Genomic DNA, 18,453 nt, shown 5'->3' on the forward strand with positions numbered 1-18,453 from the left:
AGAACAAGTTGCATAACACATTTGCTTAGCTCGCCGGGGAAGTTTACATAAGTCTTTTGTTTTGTTTGCATAGCGTGTATATCTATTTGGTTATTGAAAGAAGCACAAAACTACTTGGGTTTTACACACTGCACACACACACACACACACACACACACACACACACACACACACACACACACACACACACACACACACACACACAGACACACACAGACACAGACAGACAGACAGACAGACAGACAGACAGACAGACAGAGCTGCACATCCAGTTGTGTGTCCCAGTTTTACTTTCTTTGTTTGCTGGAATGTCAGAATTGACAACAGCATACTTTTACAAACGACTTTCTATGAAGTTGATCTTTTTTTTTTTTTTTTTTTTGCTGTCACTTTCTTTCTATACTGTGCTTGTGGCCTAATTCTGTTCTGAATGCGTGCAGAACCCTTCATGAACCGACTTATCTTTCTTAAGAGAAAAAGATTCATCCAAGATAGAACAACAACAACAACAACAAACAAAAAAACACTGTCATTCACAGTCAGTATTTAGGCTCGGCCACCTGCAGGGCGATTCACAAATATGACAGCACGGGCCTTTCCTTCCCAGGGGTCCTATTTCTGAGTATGTTTCGGGACAGTTGTTAGCGCTACGACGAGGGACCATGTGACAGGAAGTGGCCGCCGGTGACCCTGAGCGTTCCAGGGGGACGCACGCAAAATCAAAAACAGCCGAGACGAGCGGGCCTCCGATTGGAAAAGCTCTGGGTTATTTTTAACCTGCCAGGCTCCCGGCTGTCAGGATGTAAAAGCTCAACAATGGCAGAGGTCCCCCCCCCCCCCCCCACCTTACTCAAACACATGCAGATGTTAAACACTCACACACACACACACACACACACACACACACACACACACACACACACACACACACACACACACACACACACACACACACACACACACACACACACACACACACAGAAGCTAAGGAAGCAGTTAATTCATTTTGCCATAACTGTAAAAACGCGTGCGAGCTGTCACGGAGGGCGACGGCTTCGCTTCAAAAGAATCTGATAACAAAAGCATTTTAGTTGTCAACTGCTTCCTTTAAAGTGAATCCCAGCAGTTGAAAAGCAGGTTTTTTTTTTGTACTCTATACGCATGTCGTGAAGACGGTCCTTGTCTTTAATTCCACAAAAAAAGACACTATGTGGGTGACAGGAGACGCAGACAGGGAGGGGTGTGTGTGTGTGTGTGTGTGTGTGTGTGTGTGTGTGTGTGTGTGTGTGTGTGTGTGTGTGTGTGTGTGTGTGTGTGTGTGTGTGTGTGTGTGTGTGTGTGTGTGTGTGTGTGTGTGTGTGTGTGTGTTCACTGTGACTTTTCGGGACTTCCTTGAGCCCGATCCTCGTGACATTCGGACATCGTGTTGCTGCATCGATAAAGCAGACGTCAGATGTCTGTTGCGTTCAGATATTGAAGTCTCAGATGAATGTTTTTTTCTACGTCTCTCGTCCTGCAAACAGCCAATGAACACCAAGTCTGTACTGATCCGTCCCTCCGGGGTGAAAAGAAAAGGAACATGTTTCTCCAGCGCTGTTACCTGGTAAAGTTTAATGTGTAGTCACTGTCTTAGATAATAAACATGCTGCACATCACAGGAAGATCAGCTCGTTCCGGTTGTTGTTTTTCTGATAAGAAAAGAGGCAGCAGAGTCTTGCTGATTGTAAATGAGAAGTTATTTTTGTTGAGTTTTATTTTTTTGTGGACATTTTTACAAAATTGCAAGCTGCTGCAAAATATTGCGGAGATTGCTTGTTCATTGCATAATTATTATGATCAAAACGAAATGACCCGACCGTCTGAGGAAACAACCGAGCGACTGATTTACATCTCAAATAAAATACCAAAAATGTCTGTCAGGTCCAGACACCGTAAAAACATCACGGAGGAGCTGATGGAGACTGATTGTGTTTCAGGGACCTTTTCGTCTGATGGAAGTTGCAAAGGACTTGAAGGACATTTCCCCTTTTTTACAAGAAACACACTGGAGATTCTGTTTCATTGATTTCATTCACTCATCGAGGATTGAAGCGAAACTTAATGTCATCTCCGTAGATTTAATAACCGAGCTCGGAGCACCGACGGCAGCTTCACGTCAGCACCTCGTAGACTGCAGAGTGAGATCTCCACCTGGGAGACGGCACATACACCCACCCTCCCACCGTCCCTCCCTCCCTCCCTCCAGTCCCTGTCTTACTTCAAACCTGATCCTGGACTCGGTGTAAGAGGATCCGGGAGCTGGGCGGGTGTAGGCAGAAGGCAACATGGAATTAAGATAGCAGGATATGATGAGTTTGACATGTGACTCCAGGGAGATTTCTCAGTGTCCTCAGCTATTTCCTGACACGCACACACATCTCTCTCCAGAGCTCAGACACAGCAGACATATCAAAGACACACACACACACACACACACACACACACACACACACACACACACACACACACACACACACACACACACACACACACACACACACACACACACACACACACACACACACACACACACACACACACACACACACGCGCAGTACAATTCAGGCACGGCAGATTGGGGAAGCAGATCAGAGAACCAACACGCCATGAAACAGATGAGAGCGAGCTCGGTTTCACACCACAGTCTCTGCTGTGAAAATCTAATTATGTTACATGCAGTCACAGTTCTTCTTGTGTTCTTCTGCAAAAGACTCCAACTCGCTCTCGGCGGTCAAACGCCACTTCACGTCGGAGCTCACAGACCATCATTGAGTCTCTCTTTACATGAAAACAACAACAACAAAAAACTTCTGAGTAAATCATTTTTCAAAATCCAAATTATTGTGAAACTTACTTATAGAAAATTGTGCTTCTGCAGCCCAACATAACGCAAACAGCCTACTTGTACTTTTGATCAGTTTCACATTTCAGGTACTTATAGGGATTTTTTTTTTCTTTCCAATTCAACAAAAAACAAAACTGTATTCGCACTTTATGCAAAGAATCCTACAAATTATAATTGTGACATTACAGCTGTCAGAGATCAAAATCTCCATTTACTCTTTCCTACAGAGTAACTGTTATCAGTGTGCGTAGGAAGAAAAGCCGACCACCTTTTAAACATGGAAGGAAAACATTGCATGATTCACGATAATAAAAAGATTTGCTTTGCAAATGTTTTATGAAGCATATAGTATGATTGTTAGGCCTGAAGAATACAAACAATGTTTGGTGGGAAATGCTGAATGTAAACATCATGTTGGTTTGTTCATCACAGGCGATGAAAAGTAAAGAAAGTCAGCAGAAAGCCTCCATCCACCACATCCATCTCCATCCACCATCTCCATCTATCATCTCCATCCACCACATCCATCTCCATCCACCATCTCCATCTATCATCTCCATCCACCACATCCATCTCCATCCACCATCTCCATCCACCACATCCATCTCCATCCACCATCTCCATCTATCATCTCCATCCACCACATCCATCTCCATCCACCATCTCCATCTATCATCTCCATCCACCACATCCATCTCCATCCACCATCTCCATCTATCATCTCCATCCACCATCTCCATCCATCATCTCCATCTATCATCTCCATCCACCATCTCCATCTATCATCTCCATCCACCACATCCATCTCCATCCACCATCTCCATCTCCATCTCCATCCACCATCTCCATCCACCATCTCCATCTCCATCCTCCATCTCCATCCACCATCAACACACTCAACTGCTCTCTGATCGTAACAGGTGAGAAAACCAAAAAAGAAAAGAAAAGAAAATGCAGCAACCAGCTGCAAAGTTGAAGTAACAAAACAATTCAAGTAAAAAGAAAAGTTTCTCTCAACTATGATGTTGCTGTTCTATTGTTTTCTAACATAAAATATTTCTTAATTTAAGTATTATTAATTTATGCACCCGAGTTAATTGTAGTCTTAAATTAGACAAACTTAAGATCAAACTTTGGTTAAACTTCTAAACCCACGTTGACAACACAGCAGAGTAAAACTCAAAATAGCTTTTATTTTTTAACGTTTTCTCTTTATTGTTTTTTTTAGTTTTTTTTACAGTGTGCCTCCAATTTAACAAAAGCAGCTACGAGTGGAGTTCAGGTGACCTCCTGTTCGAGCGTCACTCGGCACACCTTTCTGCACGCGGTACATCACCACGGAAACAGCCGTGTCAGCAGCTCATTAGCTCCACTGACGCCGAGCCAAACTCTCACACACTTCCATCATACGGACAATAAATGACACGTTAAACATAAATTCCTGGATTGTGTCGATGCCACGAGGACGGCCGAACACCGAACACATGTTTGTGTGTCTGAAATAAAACTGCACTCGACACACAAAGCACATGCTGCAAAGCGTGCGTGAAGGCGAGCGAAGGAACGTGATGTCAGGGTGTACCGGACCGGTGCCGTGTAACCGGACCGGTCCCGTGTAGCCGCTGCTCATATGGCGGTGTCATAAGTCAAGCTGACGGTTCAGCATTAAAGGCGAGTAAATAAAGCTCGTGGAGAGTCTACCATTTCAGCTCATCAGCAGCCATTAATAAGACACAAATATCATTAGCTGCCTACAAATGCCAGCGGAGAGCGGGAGAGGGCGAGCGAGACAGAAAGTGTTTGGACGTTACTCTCAGTTTGCACAAGCTGTTAAAACGGACACGTCACGAGCCCCCGCGTTTAAAAACTGACCTCCTTCAGGAGGGAATCGATCCGACACGCAACGACAAAATCCATCACAAAAAAATAATCCAGACTTTGTGACGTCTTGATGCTCTGCTGACAGGTGAGCTCACAAAACTCCTCCTCCTCCTCCTCCTCCTCCTCCTCCTCCTCCTCCGGAGGCCCGAAGGCACGGCGGGACGATCATCAGTGAGCAAACACAAAAAGCTGCAGACGGTGACACACACACACACACACACACACACACACACACACACACACACACACACACACACACACACACACATGTAATTGCCTCACTTCCCACACGGGAGTCAAAACTTTATTTCAAACCTCTCGGATCCGGAGACGTGATTCTGTAAGAACCAGCTATTCCTCTCACCAACAAAAAGTCTGACAAAAGCACAGCTGCATGTTCAACATGTCTGAACTGAACCGGATCCACCCTGAACTGGATTATCTTTGTCGCAATGCAAGAAACAATAGTTGAGGCAACTAAGACAGGTGTAGGTGGAACAGGTCGGGCAGCTCCACTCGAGCAACGAAAACAAGTCTGGATATTCAGCATGTGTCTCTACAGGACTGCAGACAATCGTTTCCACAGGTTGGGCCAGTTTTATTGGGCCGGGTGTCAAAGTTTGATGCTTTTATGGCAGCGATAATATCTCAGTACCAAAGAAATGCCTGGTCGTTGTCAAATTTACGATTTTGAACAATTTAACACATTTTAACCGCATAACTTTTGCTACGTAAAGTAAATCTCCCCAGCGTCCGACACGCAGGCAATTTTACTTGCTTTCACTAGAAGGCCTTATTTCAATCTTTTGAAATGAATTTTTTTGCCATATATGTGCCGAGTTGCAACAACTGGAGGTTTCTCTGTGCACAGCTGGCTGAGTTAGCCTCTGATAGCATGTGAGCCATTAGTTTAAACTCTCCCCCTCTGAACTGCATGAAAACTAAAGATTTGTCCGATAATGTGTGATGTTAAGGTCTTTTTTTAAGTGATAGAAAGCACTATGTGTTGCCCACTAATCGTAAGGTTGGCGGTTCGATTCCCAGTTGTCAAAATGTCCTCAGGCAAGACCCTGAACCCCAAGTTGCTCCTGACGGGAGGCGAGCACCTCGCTAAGGTGCTTTTTAAGTGGAGAGCATTTACAACAGTTTTGCAACGAGAAGAAACAGTGAATATATAAAACGATATTTTGTTTGACTCCAGACGGCACCTTTACGTTTAAGTTTGCACCGAACTTTAAAACCGTTGAAATACTGAACAGATACTTTGATTCAGTCAGAGACAGGAAGCTGTTTGACCCGTTGAATCAGGTCGTTCCCACTGAAACTGGGAAGTACACCACCCTACCGGGCGCCGCTAATCCTCTGCTTAGGCCACAGCTTGAAAAAAAAAGAAAAAAGAGGGCAAATAAAGGGGGTGAAGACAACTAGAGCAAAACGTGTGACGGCTCACCGAGTCTGATCTCAAAAACTTCCAGAAAAGGAGAAACTCCTTTCGCCTGGGCGTCCCAGGAATGTTTCAATTACAGCCGCCGAGCACGAGATGCGTGATGCGTGATGTACGCGGCCGGCCGACAGGGAAGGACAAGCAGAACGAAAAGGCCGCGAAGGGGCCCGAGCGCTCCTTTAATCAGCCGGCTCGGCCGCCGCCACGCTCCCCCGGGTGGGAGGTTAACGGTTTGAAGGTTAATGGGTTGTATGTCTGCAGGAAAGCGGTCGAGAGAGCAGACGGCCGCGCGGAGGAAGAGATTACATGCTAGACTTAAAAAGTTAACAATGAACAATGATCGGCGTGATGAGTTCAGTGTGATGAGTTCAGTGTGATGAGTTCGGCGTGCGTTCGCCGCGTATGTGACGCTTCCCGTTGCGTAACGACTGAGCAGACATAGCTTCTTTTAATACCAAAGTCGCACCCAGAAGCAAATACAGAAGTATTTGTTAATGCATATTTACATAATGTAAATGTTACATAGTAAATGCATCCCGGACGACCTTCACTGGGATGAAGGGTTCCTCGTCTGTGGGTTCAGACTTTCTCACTTCCTCCAAAAATAAATGTAAGAAAAAACAAACCAGATGTTTAGAGAAGCATTAAGAGCACAAATGTGGGAATTCAGATAATACTGAATGTTGACATTTTTCAGGCTCACGAAAAAAAAGAAAAAAATCCAGAGAGAAAATTAATTTGTCAAATATTTCACACAAAATAAAATTCTCTAATTACAAAACTCGACAGAAAAACCTTGAATATGAAACTTCTGGGTTACAAGTAAAAGTAAAAATTCTCGCTCTTTATTACAGACGCCAGGAAGTTTTTACTCTTGAATTTTGCCGTTCGATTTTCACCAATCCAACGTGAACAACTCGTAAACATCATCTGGTTTGAAGTTTTAGATCCGCTGAGTTTGAACTCTCAGACAGCAGATCGTCTGCTCGGAATCAACGACGAGAAGTTTTAACGTTTCCCTTTTCATTTGAGAACCGTTCGGCTGGTTGCTTTAACATCAGGTCTATTGTTTGCACGTTCCAGCCGACTGCACCTCACACAGATCTTATTGTCTGTCTGGGAACAGACAGACTCGCGTTACAAGAAACCGGTTGTAAAAGAGGCCTTGAAAGAAAAAAAGAACCTGCAGCGAACAGCAGTTAAAGAAACCCGGTTCCTGAACGCTGTTCTTCCTCAGCGGGAGATTTATCAGGACGAAGGTTTACATCCTGCTGGATTTGAACATTTGGAGTCCGCAGCTCAGATTTAAAATGACATTTATGTGACGGGACACCGAGAACGGCCCGTTCAAGCTTCTACGGTTAAACCTCCAAATGTCTGGAGGACGCACGTTTTAGTTTTAGTTTTACTTTCATCCTGATAAATCAGTGTTTTCGGACTCCTCACTGTCTCAGCTGGAGGATGTGAAACTGACAGCAGAGAGCACGTCTGGCTCTCCGCCAGCTTCCTGTCCACCTTCTTCACCTTCCTGCTCGACAGGATTCTCTTCTTTAACTTCACGCGTCTAAATACGGGAGCCGAAGGACACCGCTGCAGACAGGAGATCAATACACGGAGACAGACTAACGTATTTCATGAAAAAAAATCTTGAGTTGCCCCACGTGATTGCGATACTCGTGCTGAGAACAAACAGACGCAGCACCAAAGACAAAACATCGTAGATTTCTTCGTCGAGATATCGACGCGACGGCTCGAAGCCGCGGCAGAGACAAACCAAGTCTAAACCTTCATCTGACCTTCCACACATCTGCTGCTGAACAGCCAAAAGTCCAAGAGCACATGTAAGTGATTTGGCCGCCATCAGACCCTTTGATGTGTAACACAAGATCCGGATCAAGGCGGAGGCCGACGTGGGCTCTTAAGACGCCACGTGTCGGTCCGGACGTGCTACTGTTAGCGGCGCTAAGACGGATAAGCGGTCACAGCGTGACAACAAGAGAGTTGTTCCTGTCAGCTGACGCTCATGTGGGAACTGTTCCATCGTTTGGGCTCCTCGGTTGTAAGGACGTTACTATAGTTAAGTACCCTGAGGTGACTTTTGGCTTTTATATAAATAAAAAATGAATTGAATTGTGAAAAAAAAAAAGAAACAGCTCAACTGCTTGATATCGTATTTTTCTTATCATTCAAATTTCCATCAACTGATTGAAGATGATCTAATTTCTAGCGTCAGTAATATCAATTAAAAACAAATGGAAAGCAATCTCTAAAATTCTACGATTCAAAAAAATCAAATAAAAAGCTGATGAGAGCGAAATGGTCAAGGTTGGGACAGGAAAATCAAAACAAGCTCAAAGACACTAAAACACTGACAATCAGGACTAATTTTGGGAGTTGGATTACTCATAGATCTGTTTCACGTTACAGAAGGCTATTTGACCCGCTGATCATTTCAAACTATCGCAGCATTAAGACTTACTCAGCTAAAAATGTCTTGCAATTCAAAATAATGACAGAAGGAAACGCACACGCGTGCATCGTTGATCAGATCTACATCTGAGTCTCCGCGTTATCTCGACTTGTCAATGATTTTGTTGTGAGCGCGGGTCGGAGGGTGAACGTCGGCGGAGACGGACTCGGGAGGGGGCGGCATACCAGAGAAATCCACACCGCTGTTTGGCCCTCTCGCCCAGGTCAGCGCGTCACGTGATCCTCGGCCGAAGGGAAAGTCCCTGAAATCAGAGGGGACTGCACCTCATGGCCAAAATCTAACTTTAAATCCCACTCAAATAGAATATATATATATATATATATATATATATATTTGCCTACAACCAGGGGGACTTATTTTAACGAGGAGAGCGCAGTCGTCCGCTGGAATAAATCTCGTCGAGCTCAAATATAATAAAATGTAATATTTGCAGATAAGAAAACTCGGCGCTTCAGCACATGATGTGATTAAGCAGGAAGTGACATGCAAAGCCAGAAAGCCGCGGTGACTTCGGTGAAGGGCAGAGCTTTGGCTTCTTCCTGTGTTGAGGTGATGAGCATTAACACGGCGGGATCACAACAGGACGAGACCGTGACCCCCACCAACCTTTCATTCTGGCGAAGCGTGCAGCTGAGAGATGTTTACGGGGACATCGACCCGTCGGGTTGATAAAGTCTTCTTCAAGTTACTTGTTTTGTCCAATCAGAGCTCAATAAATGAAGTTTAGCCAATTTGTTGTTTGTTTTTTTAAATGTCAACACAGCTGCCGATTCATTTCGGTTCATTCATTTCTAGCCTCGACAGTTTTGTATCTGACTGCATGAAAACAGAAAAAATGAAAACCGAGGAAGTGAGGTGTAAAAAAAGGGAACCTATAAATGTGTTTGCATATCCACATCTATGGATGTTGTTGATTTTTTTCTGCCGATGTTGGCATGCGATGTTGCTTGTGTCCGTCATGAATGGCTCACGCAGCCGGCAGCGTGCATCACTGCCAGCGACGGGGATCAACACCTCGGGGAGAGACAACAATAGCCCCCTCTGGGATGGAGAGGGCAGACAGCTCTGCTACTGTGGGCCACTCGCAGCAGGAAACACTGTACAGCTGAGTACAGTGACCTACATCTGCGACTGTGTGTGTGTGGGGGGGGGGATGGGGAAGATGTGGGGGGGGGAGATTCTGCACGAGCGAATCAGCTGCCAGTGTTGTCTTATGAACGAATTATCTCAAACACCCTGGTGTCGAGTTTAGAGATTCAAGAGTGTAAAACGAGGGTTGATGTCGTGTTTTAGTGTTTTAAGGGAACGCAGAGCGACTTTCAAAATCGTGGAATCATTATTATGCCGTATTTTACTAAAATAGACACAAAAGCATTTAGTAACTTCAAACAATGTAAAGTCGCTGCTTAATGTCTGTTTTTTCGGAGGCTAAACGGCGTATTGATTGTTCTTGGAAGAAGCAAACATGTGGAATCTCCCACTTGAAAGGATAAGTTACTTTACAAAGAACAAAATGGAGAAGTTTTGGGAAATAATTAATTTCTTCCATTTTATTTTCTAATTATCATTTTATTTTGTTATTTCCTCGTATTGGTGTGTTTTATTGTTTATGTTGTTCCTCTTGTTATAATATTACAGTATTCAGGGGTTAGTGACTCAACAATTCCTCGATACCAGTGAATCAGGTCGTTGAATGTTTCAGCACTCACAGAGGAGCGTAAACCATGAAACGAAGCGGCGTTATCTCCTCGGTTCGACCTCACGCCGACAGATCTCCGGGATAATAAGGAGCGACGCCGAACCAAACACGACAGGGTGGAAAATGCACTTGGAAAACTTTTTCCACTGGATTTATAAATACACTGGATACAACAGTCTGGTTGGTGACAAGCTTCATTAGGATGGATCACAACCCTAAAGCTCCCTGATGGAGATGGGCAGCAGCTGCCCACTTCTGGGGGGTGGAGGGGGGGGGCACCGAGTGGTGTCAGTAAGGTACGACGACGACGACGACAACCTCGGAGCAGATGACTACAGGCTGAAAAAAAGGAACATTTTGACAAACATTTCAATGCTGGGACTCCACGAATGCAAATGTTCCACCTAAACGAGTCCTCCGCTCACGACGCCGATTTGCCAGCGTCACTAAATAAATACAAAACCAGTCAAAGCGTTTCTTCCTCTATTCTACAATGATGAATGGGTGCAGACAGACCAGCACTGGCACAAATAGATTCCACATTAAGACAATATTAACCAAATTTTCTGGCAGCAGAACGAGCTGGAAACACAACGCTGACGTATGATCAACTTAAAAAGGAGATATGACGAATAAACGAGAAAAAACACGGGTTGTAAGTGAAACTAAAGGATGTGAAACAATCAGTGGAGCTGAGGAACTGCAGGTTTATAATTCTTGCACAAGCACCCTCTTTCAGATTATTTGATATAAATATAAAAATATGAATGACTGCAGCTTTAAAAGCAGCAATAACTGATCTGTTGGCCACCAGAAGAACAAGCGATGAACACAACACTGACATAATATAAATAACATTATCACTTATTTAGGAGGTGTGTTCGTGATCACCATCATTTTTAGCTCTAGTTTGGTCTCCACCATTTTCTTGAGGAAATGATCTGTTTCTTCAGCATCTAAAATGCTCCACTATTATCACATAGGTGTTTATTTTGCCCGCCCGCCATACGGTGTGCACCGACATGGCTGTAAAACCCCAAAACAATGAGCTGAAAGACACTAAAACACTCAGCGTGGGGGTGAGACTGAGTCTTGTTTTAAGGTTTATTTTGAGAAACCAGTCTGTTCTCGTCAGAAAAAAAGGAAATGACTTTCGCCTGTTGAGTTTTACTCTACAGAACGAGGACATTAAGACGCGCTGTCACGATTAGCTTATAAAACAAAACACTCACCGAGGCTCCAACACGAGCATTAAACTAAGAAAAAGCCTGCGTTTCCTCAAATGATGGAAAAAGGCTGCAGACAGCAGCAGCGATGGGAGCTTCACCAAAATGCTAATTCTTGGTCCTCTTCCATAAACAAGCAGCGGAGAGGAAGGCAAAATGTTGAGCCTCCTTTCCAAACATCCCTTCATCAAAAAAAAAAGAAGCTCTCAGTTATAGATCATATTGGAGATACACTCGTGAGCGCTTTACTCCGTTAAGAGTCTGTAATTTCAACTGCAGCTGCTTTCTGCATCTGTACGTTACATAAAGCTTGAAGCTAAACGAGGACACGTCACTTCAGTCCTCAGAGGGAAGAGCTTTGTTTGTTGAAACGGCAAACAAGCTGAACGCCATTAAAACGGGTAGAAGACCACGTCCACACGGCCACCAACCCCCCCCCCCACCCCCGATGCCTCTTTCTCCCTCTCTACTAGTTTTTTTTATTTTTTATTGTACATCTTCTGCTGACTGCCAAAAAACAAAACAACCTGTTACTCCTTTTTGCTTGTTTTAGGTGCACAGTGATGATTTATGATTCCCATTGTTTGAACAACGTGCTCATTCTGTTGCATTGCAGTGAATATGCAGGTGTAGATTCACTACAGACCGGGGGACCCTGCGGAGATTTAAAAAAAGACCCACAATGAGGAAAAGAAAAAGTGGGTTTTTTTGGATGTCGTATATCAACCGAGACAAAAACAACAACAACTGACCCCTCAGTTCAACTCACGCGCTGCCTGTTGGGTTTCCAACATCAGTAACGACTTCAGCTGCCCGCTTCATCTTTCTTTCCTCTCGGATAAACAAAAGATCCCGGAAGACAAAAAAAAGAAAATCTATTTTAAAATCATATAACTTATCACAGACCTCCGCAGAGATGTTGGCCGACGCTCGTCACGATGACAGCCGGCTGCAGTTGCACAAATACGACTGATTAAATGTCAGAAAAGTACTGATGATAAACGACACACTGTGCAGTTGAATTAAATCTTTACAAAAAAAAACACTTTTCAGACCGAACAAACTGTTTCTTGCCCGAATTGCATAATCGATTCTCCTCTTTTGTTTCTCAAACCTATTCCCAGCCTCGGCGGCTCTTTGAAGATTATATACAACAACAAAAAAATCACAACGGCGCTGCCTGACCACCAAATGTTACCCCCCCCCCTCCCCTCCTACAGTTTCACCCTCTCACCACACACAGCACGCTAAATGGCAGCTTTGAACCGTGAACCGCTTCAATAGCAACGACCTCGTCTCTAATCTCAATTATCAAGAGCAAGAATATTCCTTCAGTGCTGCTGCGTATGTGCATGTGTACATATGCAAATATTCATCACCCTCTCATCGGCATTGTGACCTAATTTCTGTCTAAGTGTTCAGCAGACATCCCAGAATAAATGTTGGTAGTCACGGATGTGTTAATCACTTCCTTAAAGTGGCACTGATGAACTTTTCTTGGGTGATAATTGCTACAAAACAACAACAATTATTATTTACTTACCAAAAGAGACCCGATTTCCCCAAATGGGTCAAATTGAATAGACCTATAACAAGTAGAAACTACATTATATTACATATTATATGAAATTCAAATCTAATTTTATATCTCCATTGAGAAAGCGGAGTCATATTTGTAGCGGTGAGCAGGATGTGATGTCATGACGATTCGTTCCAAATGTCGACCAATCAGATCGCTGGGTCGGAACCACTAAATTCTGCACGTTAAGCAGTTTAGCGCTACTTCTGTTTAGCATTTAGCTGCGCTACTCGAGTCGAGTCGTGAAGTCCGTTAACTAACCGAGAAACATCAAGTAGGCGACGAAAGAAACGTTTACTTATAAAAGTTCTTGCTTTTAAACCTTTTCAAAGTGTCTCGTTTTAAAGATAAAAAGATGGCGTTCGTGGAGGTTTGTGTAACAATATAATCGGCTTTTTAAAAACCGAGGTCGGCGACGAATAAGAAATACGACAGCAACGACACAGAGCGTCGAAAAGGCAGCTGACCTTTCCGGGCCGGGGAGACGGGACGTCGTGTGAAGTCACCACCGTCTCCGCTCCCACCAGACCTCATTGTTCGCTTCACACCGACGACCGTTGTTGTGGAAAAGAGCAGCTGTTGCTTTTTGCCTTATTGATCGATAAAGGTTTATTTTCAGGAGCCGGTGGTGAACGCTGAACAGCTGTTGAACAAAGGTTCATGACTTTCTCCAGCGTCTTTAACGGGACGTGTTCGATGAATATATAAACGAGTCTCCATTTACGAGGCTTTTTTTATTCTGCCAGACTTCGAGCAAATGAGTCTCTAAGTCATTTGTGAGTGTTAAAAAAAAAAAATTGTTTTTTTTAGCTTGAAGGTTCGTTGTCGGCCTTAGAAATAAAAAAAAATAAAAAATGGATAGTTTGCTCAGTTGTCATGGAGATGATGGTCTCCATGACAACCGAGCGAGCTTCATTACACCGATGAAGGCCACACGATGAGGCTGAAAGCTCCAGAAATGTCCCGAAAAAGTTCGACCTCGTTCGAGGACTTTTCTTTTTTCGGGGGTCGAGCGAGACTTTGGTTTGTTGAAAGGGATAGTTGGACATTTTTGGAAACGCTGGTTTAAATGTGTAATGAAGTGAAGAGTAAAAAAAAACCCACCCGTGCCCGGTTGTCCAGGAGGGGTTTGTGTGTTATGGGATACATTTTCTTGGCCGGTGACTCCTCGCTGGTTGCCTGGCAACTAATCCCAGTCAAGAAATAGTCCCTTGGAAGGAAGTGAAAAAGGAATAAATTTCCACAAAAAATGTTGAACTGTTCCTTTTTAAATCCTAGTTTTGGAGCTCACTCTTTGGCTTAAAAACAAACTGTCAAGAGCTTAAAAAGAAAGAGGAAAAGAATGGAGGCCTAAAATACATCAGCACGAATGTCACGGAGAAAATGTGTATATGAAGGTCGTCTCCATCAGTAATTGCGGATGTCACGAGTATTGTTTGACTAATAGTCTAGCAGTGCGTGACCACGCATCCACTCACACGGTCCACGTTGGGGACATTGAGGTCTCTTGAGTGGCAGGTGGTTTCCAAAATAAGAGCAGGAAACATTAAAGGAAGTAACTACAATGACAAAACAACATGAGCCACCACTGAACTTACTTTCACTATGATATTTATACACTACATGTTTACTGGAGTCACAGGGAGGTTAGGTTAGGTTAGGTTAGGTTAGTTTAGGTTAGGTTAGGTAGTTACTTTATTAATCCCCGAGGGGTAACATGTCACAAAGTCAAGTTTGTGATTAGAGCTGCAACGATTAGTCAAATAATCGATTTGTTCTATTGACTGATGATTAATCGACGAAAAAACATTTTGAATCCAGCTTCTTAAATGTGATTATTTTTTGCTTTCTTTAGTCCTCTATGATAATAAACTAAAACATCTTTTGGTTGTGGCGGGTCGGAGAGATTTTAAGGCTACATAAGGTGCTTCGGTAAAAACACTGACTGACATTTAAAAAAAATCAATCAGCTCATCGATTGATAGAGAAAAAGAAATCGACAGACGAAACAATAATGATTTGTGTTTGTGCTGCTCTGTGTATGATGTCAGAGTCACTGGTAGAGAAGTAAATGAATGTTTTTTGAACGTACGTCGACGTACAGGCCTGACAAACACATTATGTACACAAAATGACTTTAATCTATTAAATACATGAAATGTATTTACACACAGTGAAGTCAGACAGCTTCGTGATTTGACCTGAATATAAACTGCAGAAGGTCTTTCTTTCCATGCAACATTATTTACCTTTCTGTCCCTGCTAGATAATGAAACGTGGCTGCTTGTGTTTAACGGTGAGGCCGCTGCCATGTGCAAAAAAAAAGAAGCCTGTTCCAAAGACAACCAATCAATACTGCCTGGTTAAAAAAAAATCCTCCTCTCATTAGCTTTTAAGTCAATAGTACAGTTTAATAGATGGTGGTGTTTAGGGGGTAGGGGGGGGGGGCACCTGTAGGCCTCAGGGAGATCATCAGCATCCACACACACATGAATGTAAACACTTTATATCATAAGAGGCCTGTCATGTTGTCCCCCTTTGATAAATGTGATGTGCACACACACACACACACACACACACACACACACACACACACACACACACACACATGCACATAGGAGGTGCACCATTGACAGTAAATCCTCTCCTGCCCTCAGTGAGGATGCAGCCTGCATTCCTGTCATGTCATGCATTCCTCAGCAATGTACAGGGGGGGGGGGGGGTTGACAGAGAGGAGGAAGAGGAAGGAGGAAGGAGGAAGAGGAAGAGGAAGGAGGAAAGAAAAAAAAAAAAAAAAGGTGCATCACTTTTCCTGGCAAGGGCATTCCTCGGCTTTCCCCGAGAAAGCCACCGGGAACATGGAGACAGGAGGAGGAGGAGGAGGAGGAGGAGGAGGGAGATACCGGGCTAATCAATTGGTGGGGGGGAGAGGGGGAGAGGGGGGAGAGAGGACACATCCAACATGGACTGCGCTTACCTGTAACGGCCACATTGTCAGCGGGTAGATCCCCCTGAGTGCACTCCGAGCCCAGTACCGCATAGATGACGAGTCCACGTAGCAACACATTCACCACCTTGTGGATGTAACTCATGGTGGAGATGAGAGAGGTGGTGCTGGTGGTGGTGCTGGTGGTGGGGGGGGATCAAGTATCCAACTGTAGAAGGGAGTGGGGAGGGGGGGGGGGAGGCAATCCCGGAAAAGATGCTTCCAAACACAGCAATTATCCCCCCAAAAAAAAAACAACAAAAAAAAATTGTCTTTTTTGTTTGTGCAGAAAAATATGTGTTGGCACGAGGAGGAATAAAAAATAAATAAACCAGCCGGCTAACAGGAACAAAACCTGACGGGAGCGTGAGAGACACCCACAAAATAATAGTTCATTGTGGGTTTAACGACGTGGCGAAACTATTTATTTAATAGAAAAGTCCAGCAGCTCGGCTCCGACAGGCCAGCAGAAACCCATTTTATTAAAAAAATTTAAATAAAAAAAGGTTGTGAATTTGTTGGTGAAGCACACATGCAGCCACACGCACACGCACACGCACGCACACACACACACACCCGGCTGGAGGGATTCCCAAGTCCACAACAACAGCAGGTAAGAAGCAGCTCTTCGGTATCCGTGATCATAAAATAAATCCTCACGAGGAGCTGCGAGTTGGGAGAAAACTGTACTTCCACGTACGGCGGCCGAACACCGGGGACCGCTTCAGCATAGTGGACTCACGGTCCGCCTCCTCACGGAGAAGGAGCGAATCCCATTGCATCACCAAAAAAAAAAAAAATTAAAATAATAATAATATTAATATTAATAACACAACGGGCGTCTTCTTCGTTCTTTCTGCGTATTCCCTCTCCGAGCAGCACGTGACATCCGCTTTGGTTTTCGGTGTTTTGTTTGTTTTCAGTCAGCTCGGCGGTGTTTTCCTCCCGGAGGATCAGCTGCCTGTTCGCGGGACCGGCTGATGCAGACTGGCGGGGGAAGGAGAGCCGAGCGGGGCGGAAGTCAGTATGCAAAAGCGCTTTGACATCAGCAGGAGGAGGAGGAGGAGGAGGAGGAGGAGGAGGAAGGTGGAGGAGGAGGAGGAGGGGGACTTTAATTTGGCGCGTGCAGGACACCAGCAGAGGGATTTGTTTGGGTTGTTTTTTTTTTTTTTCCCTGTCATGGTGACGCGGAGGATGATGGGGGGGAGGAGGGAGGAGGGGGGTGATTGCCCGCTTCATTGTTCAGCCTCCCCTTTACTCCCCCCCCCCCCCCCAACACACACACACACCACCCGCCCACCGGCCCGTCCAAGTTTTCTCCTCCCGCTCCTCATTGGCTGGACTGTCCCAACATGGCAGGTCCTGATTGGCTGCCCGCTAAATGGCACGTTTTTCTGTCTGTTTTGAAGATGCCCCGCTGCCGTACCAAGAAATGATGCTTAAAGGACCACACCATGGGTTTTTTATTGGTTTTTTTCTATATCGATTCTACTGACAACATCCGGTTTGTTCTGAAGGACAGAAACTGTCCTTATAATATTAACAAAGTATTAAAACTAATTTATAACTAAATGCACGATAGAAACATGCATTAAAGGTTCAGTGTTGGATTCAAGAGGATCTAATGGGAACAGAAATTAAACACAAATGGTGCATTTAAATAATTTAATTGCTTTACAATTTACCTCCAATTCACACCAGGATGGGGGCAGAGCTGCCATGCAAGGTGCTCACCTGCCCAAGGAAACCTCGGGACGGCCCGGGGATCGACCCGGCAACCTTTTTCTTTGTTTTTGTTTGTTTTTTAAATGTTTAACTACCTGAAACAAGCTCTCTTTTACAATATAGGCACCTGAGGGCAAGAAACACAATCAACAAACAAAACAACATGAAATCAATACGAATTAAAAATAAATAAATAAATCAAACAATAAAGCTGACAAATATCAACGTTTGCAGTTCATTTAATTTCAGACAAAAAGCTGAAACTAGTTCGGCCAATATTAGTGCGTACTTAAGGGATATGTAAGTATAAGTATGTGTGTAGTTACTAGATAAGAAAAGAGATGTGAGACAGTTCGGAGCTTCATGCATGAACATCACGACGCGGCCATCTCTTCCTGACTGTAAAGACGTCTCTCCGACCTTGTGATACGGAGTATTTATCATTTGTGATAACGCACTATGACACACGGTTTAACAGCTGACGTGTTAATGGGGCAGCGTGACAACACAGAATATCTCCAGTCAAGGACGGACGTGA

General features: G+C 44.2%; 1 protein-coding gene across 4 annotated transcripts in view; it reads right to left on the reverse strand.

Annotated features, from left to right (window-relative positions):
* Positions 1 to 17,212, reverse strand: part of stim2b (stromal interaction molecule 2b) — a 37,138-nt gene extending 19,926 nt beyond the window's left edge. For 2 of the 4 annotated variants that reach the window (XM_069718929.1, XM_069718928.1), the window contains exon 1: positions 16,182 to 17,211. In XM_069718929.1, coding sequence (XP_069575030.1) covers positions 16,182 to 16,296 — 115 coding nt within the window. In that variant the 5' untranslated portion in view covers positions 16,297 to 17,211. Of the gene's footprint in view, positions 1 to 560; positions 590 to 16,181 lie in introns of those variants that run through there. The other 2 variants (XM_069718933.1, XM_069718934.1) reach the window with 2 other exon arrangements.
* Positions 17,213 to 18,453: the final 1,241 nt, after the last annotated feature.

The sequence above is a fragment of the Brachyistius frenatus genome, unplaced genomic scaffold, assembly GCF_029030835.1.
Source record: "Brachyistius frenatus isolate BFR_SWC_R1_liver_20210118 unplaced genomic scaffold, ASM2903083v1 Contig_203, whole genome shotgun sequence".
NCBI lineage: Eukaryota > Metazoa > Chordata > Actinopteri > Embiotocidae > Brachyistius > Brachyistius frenatus.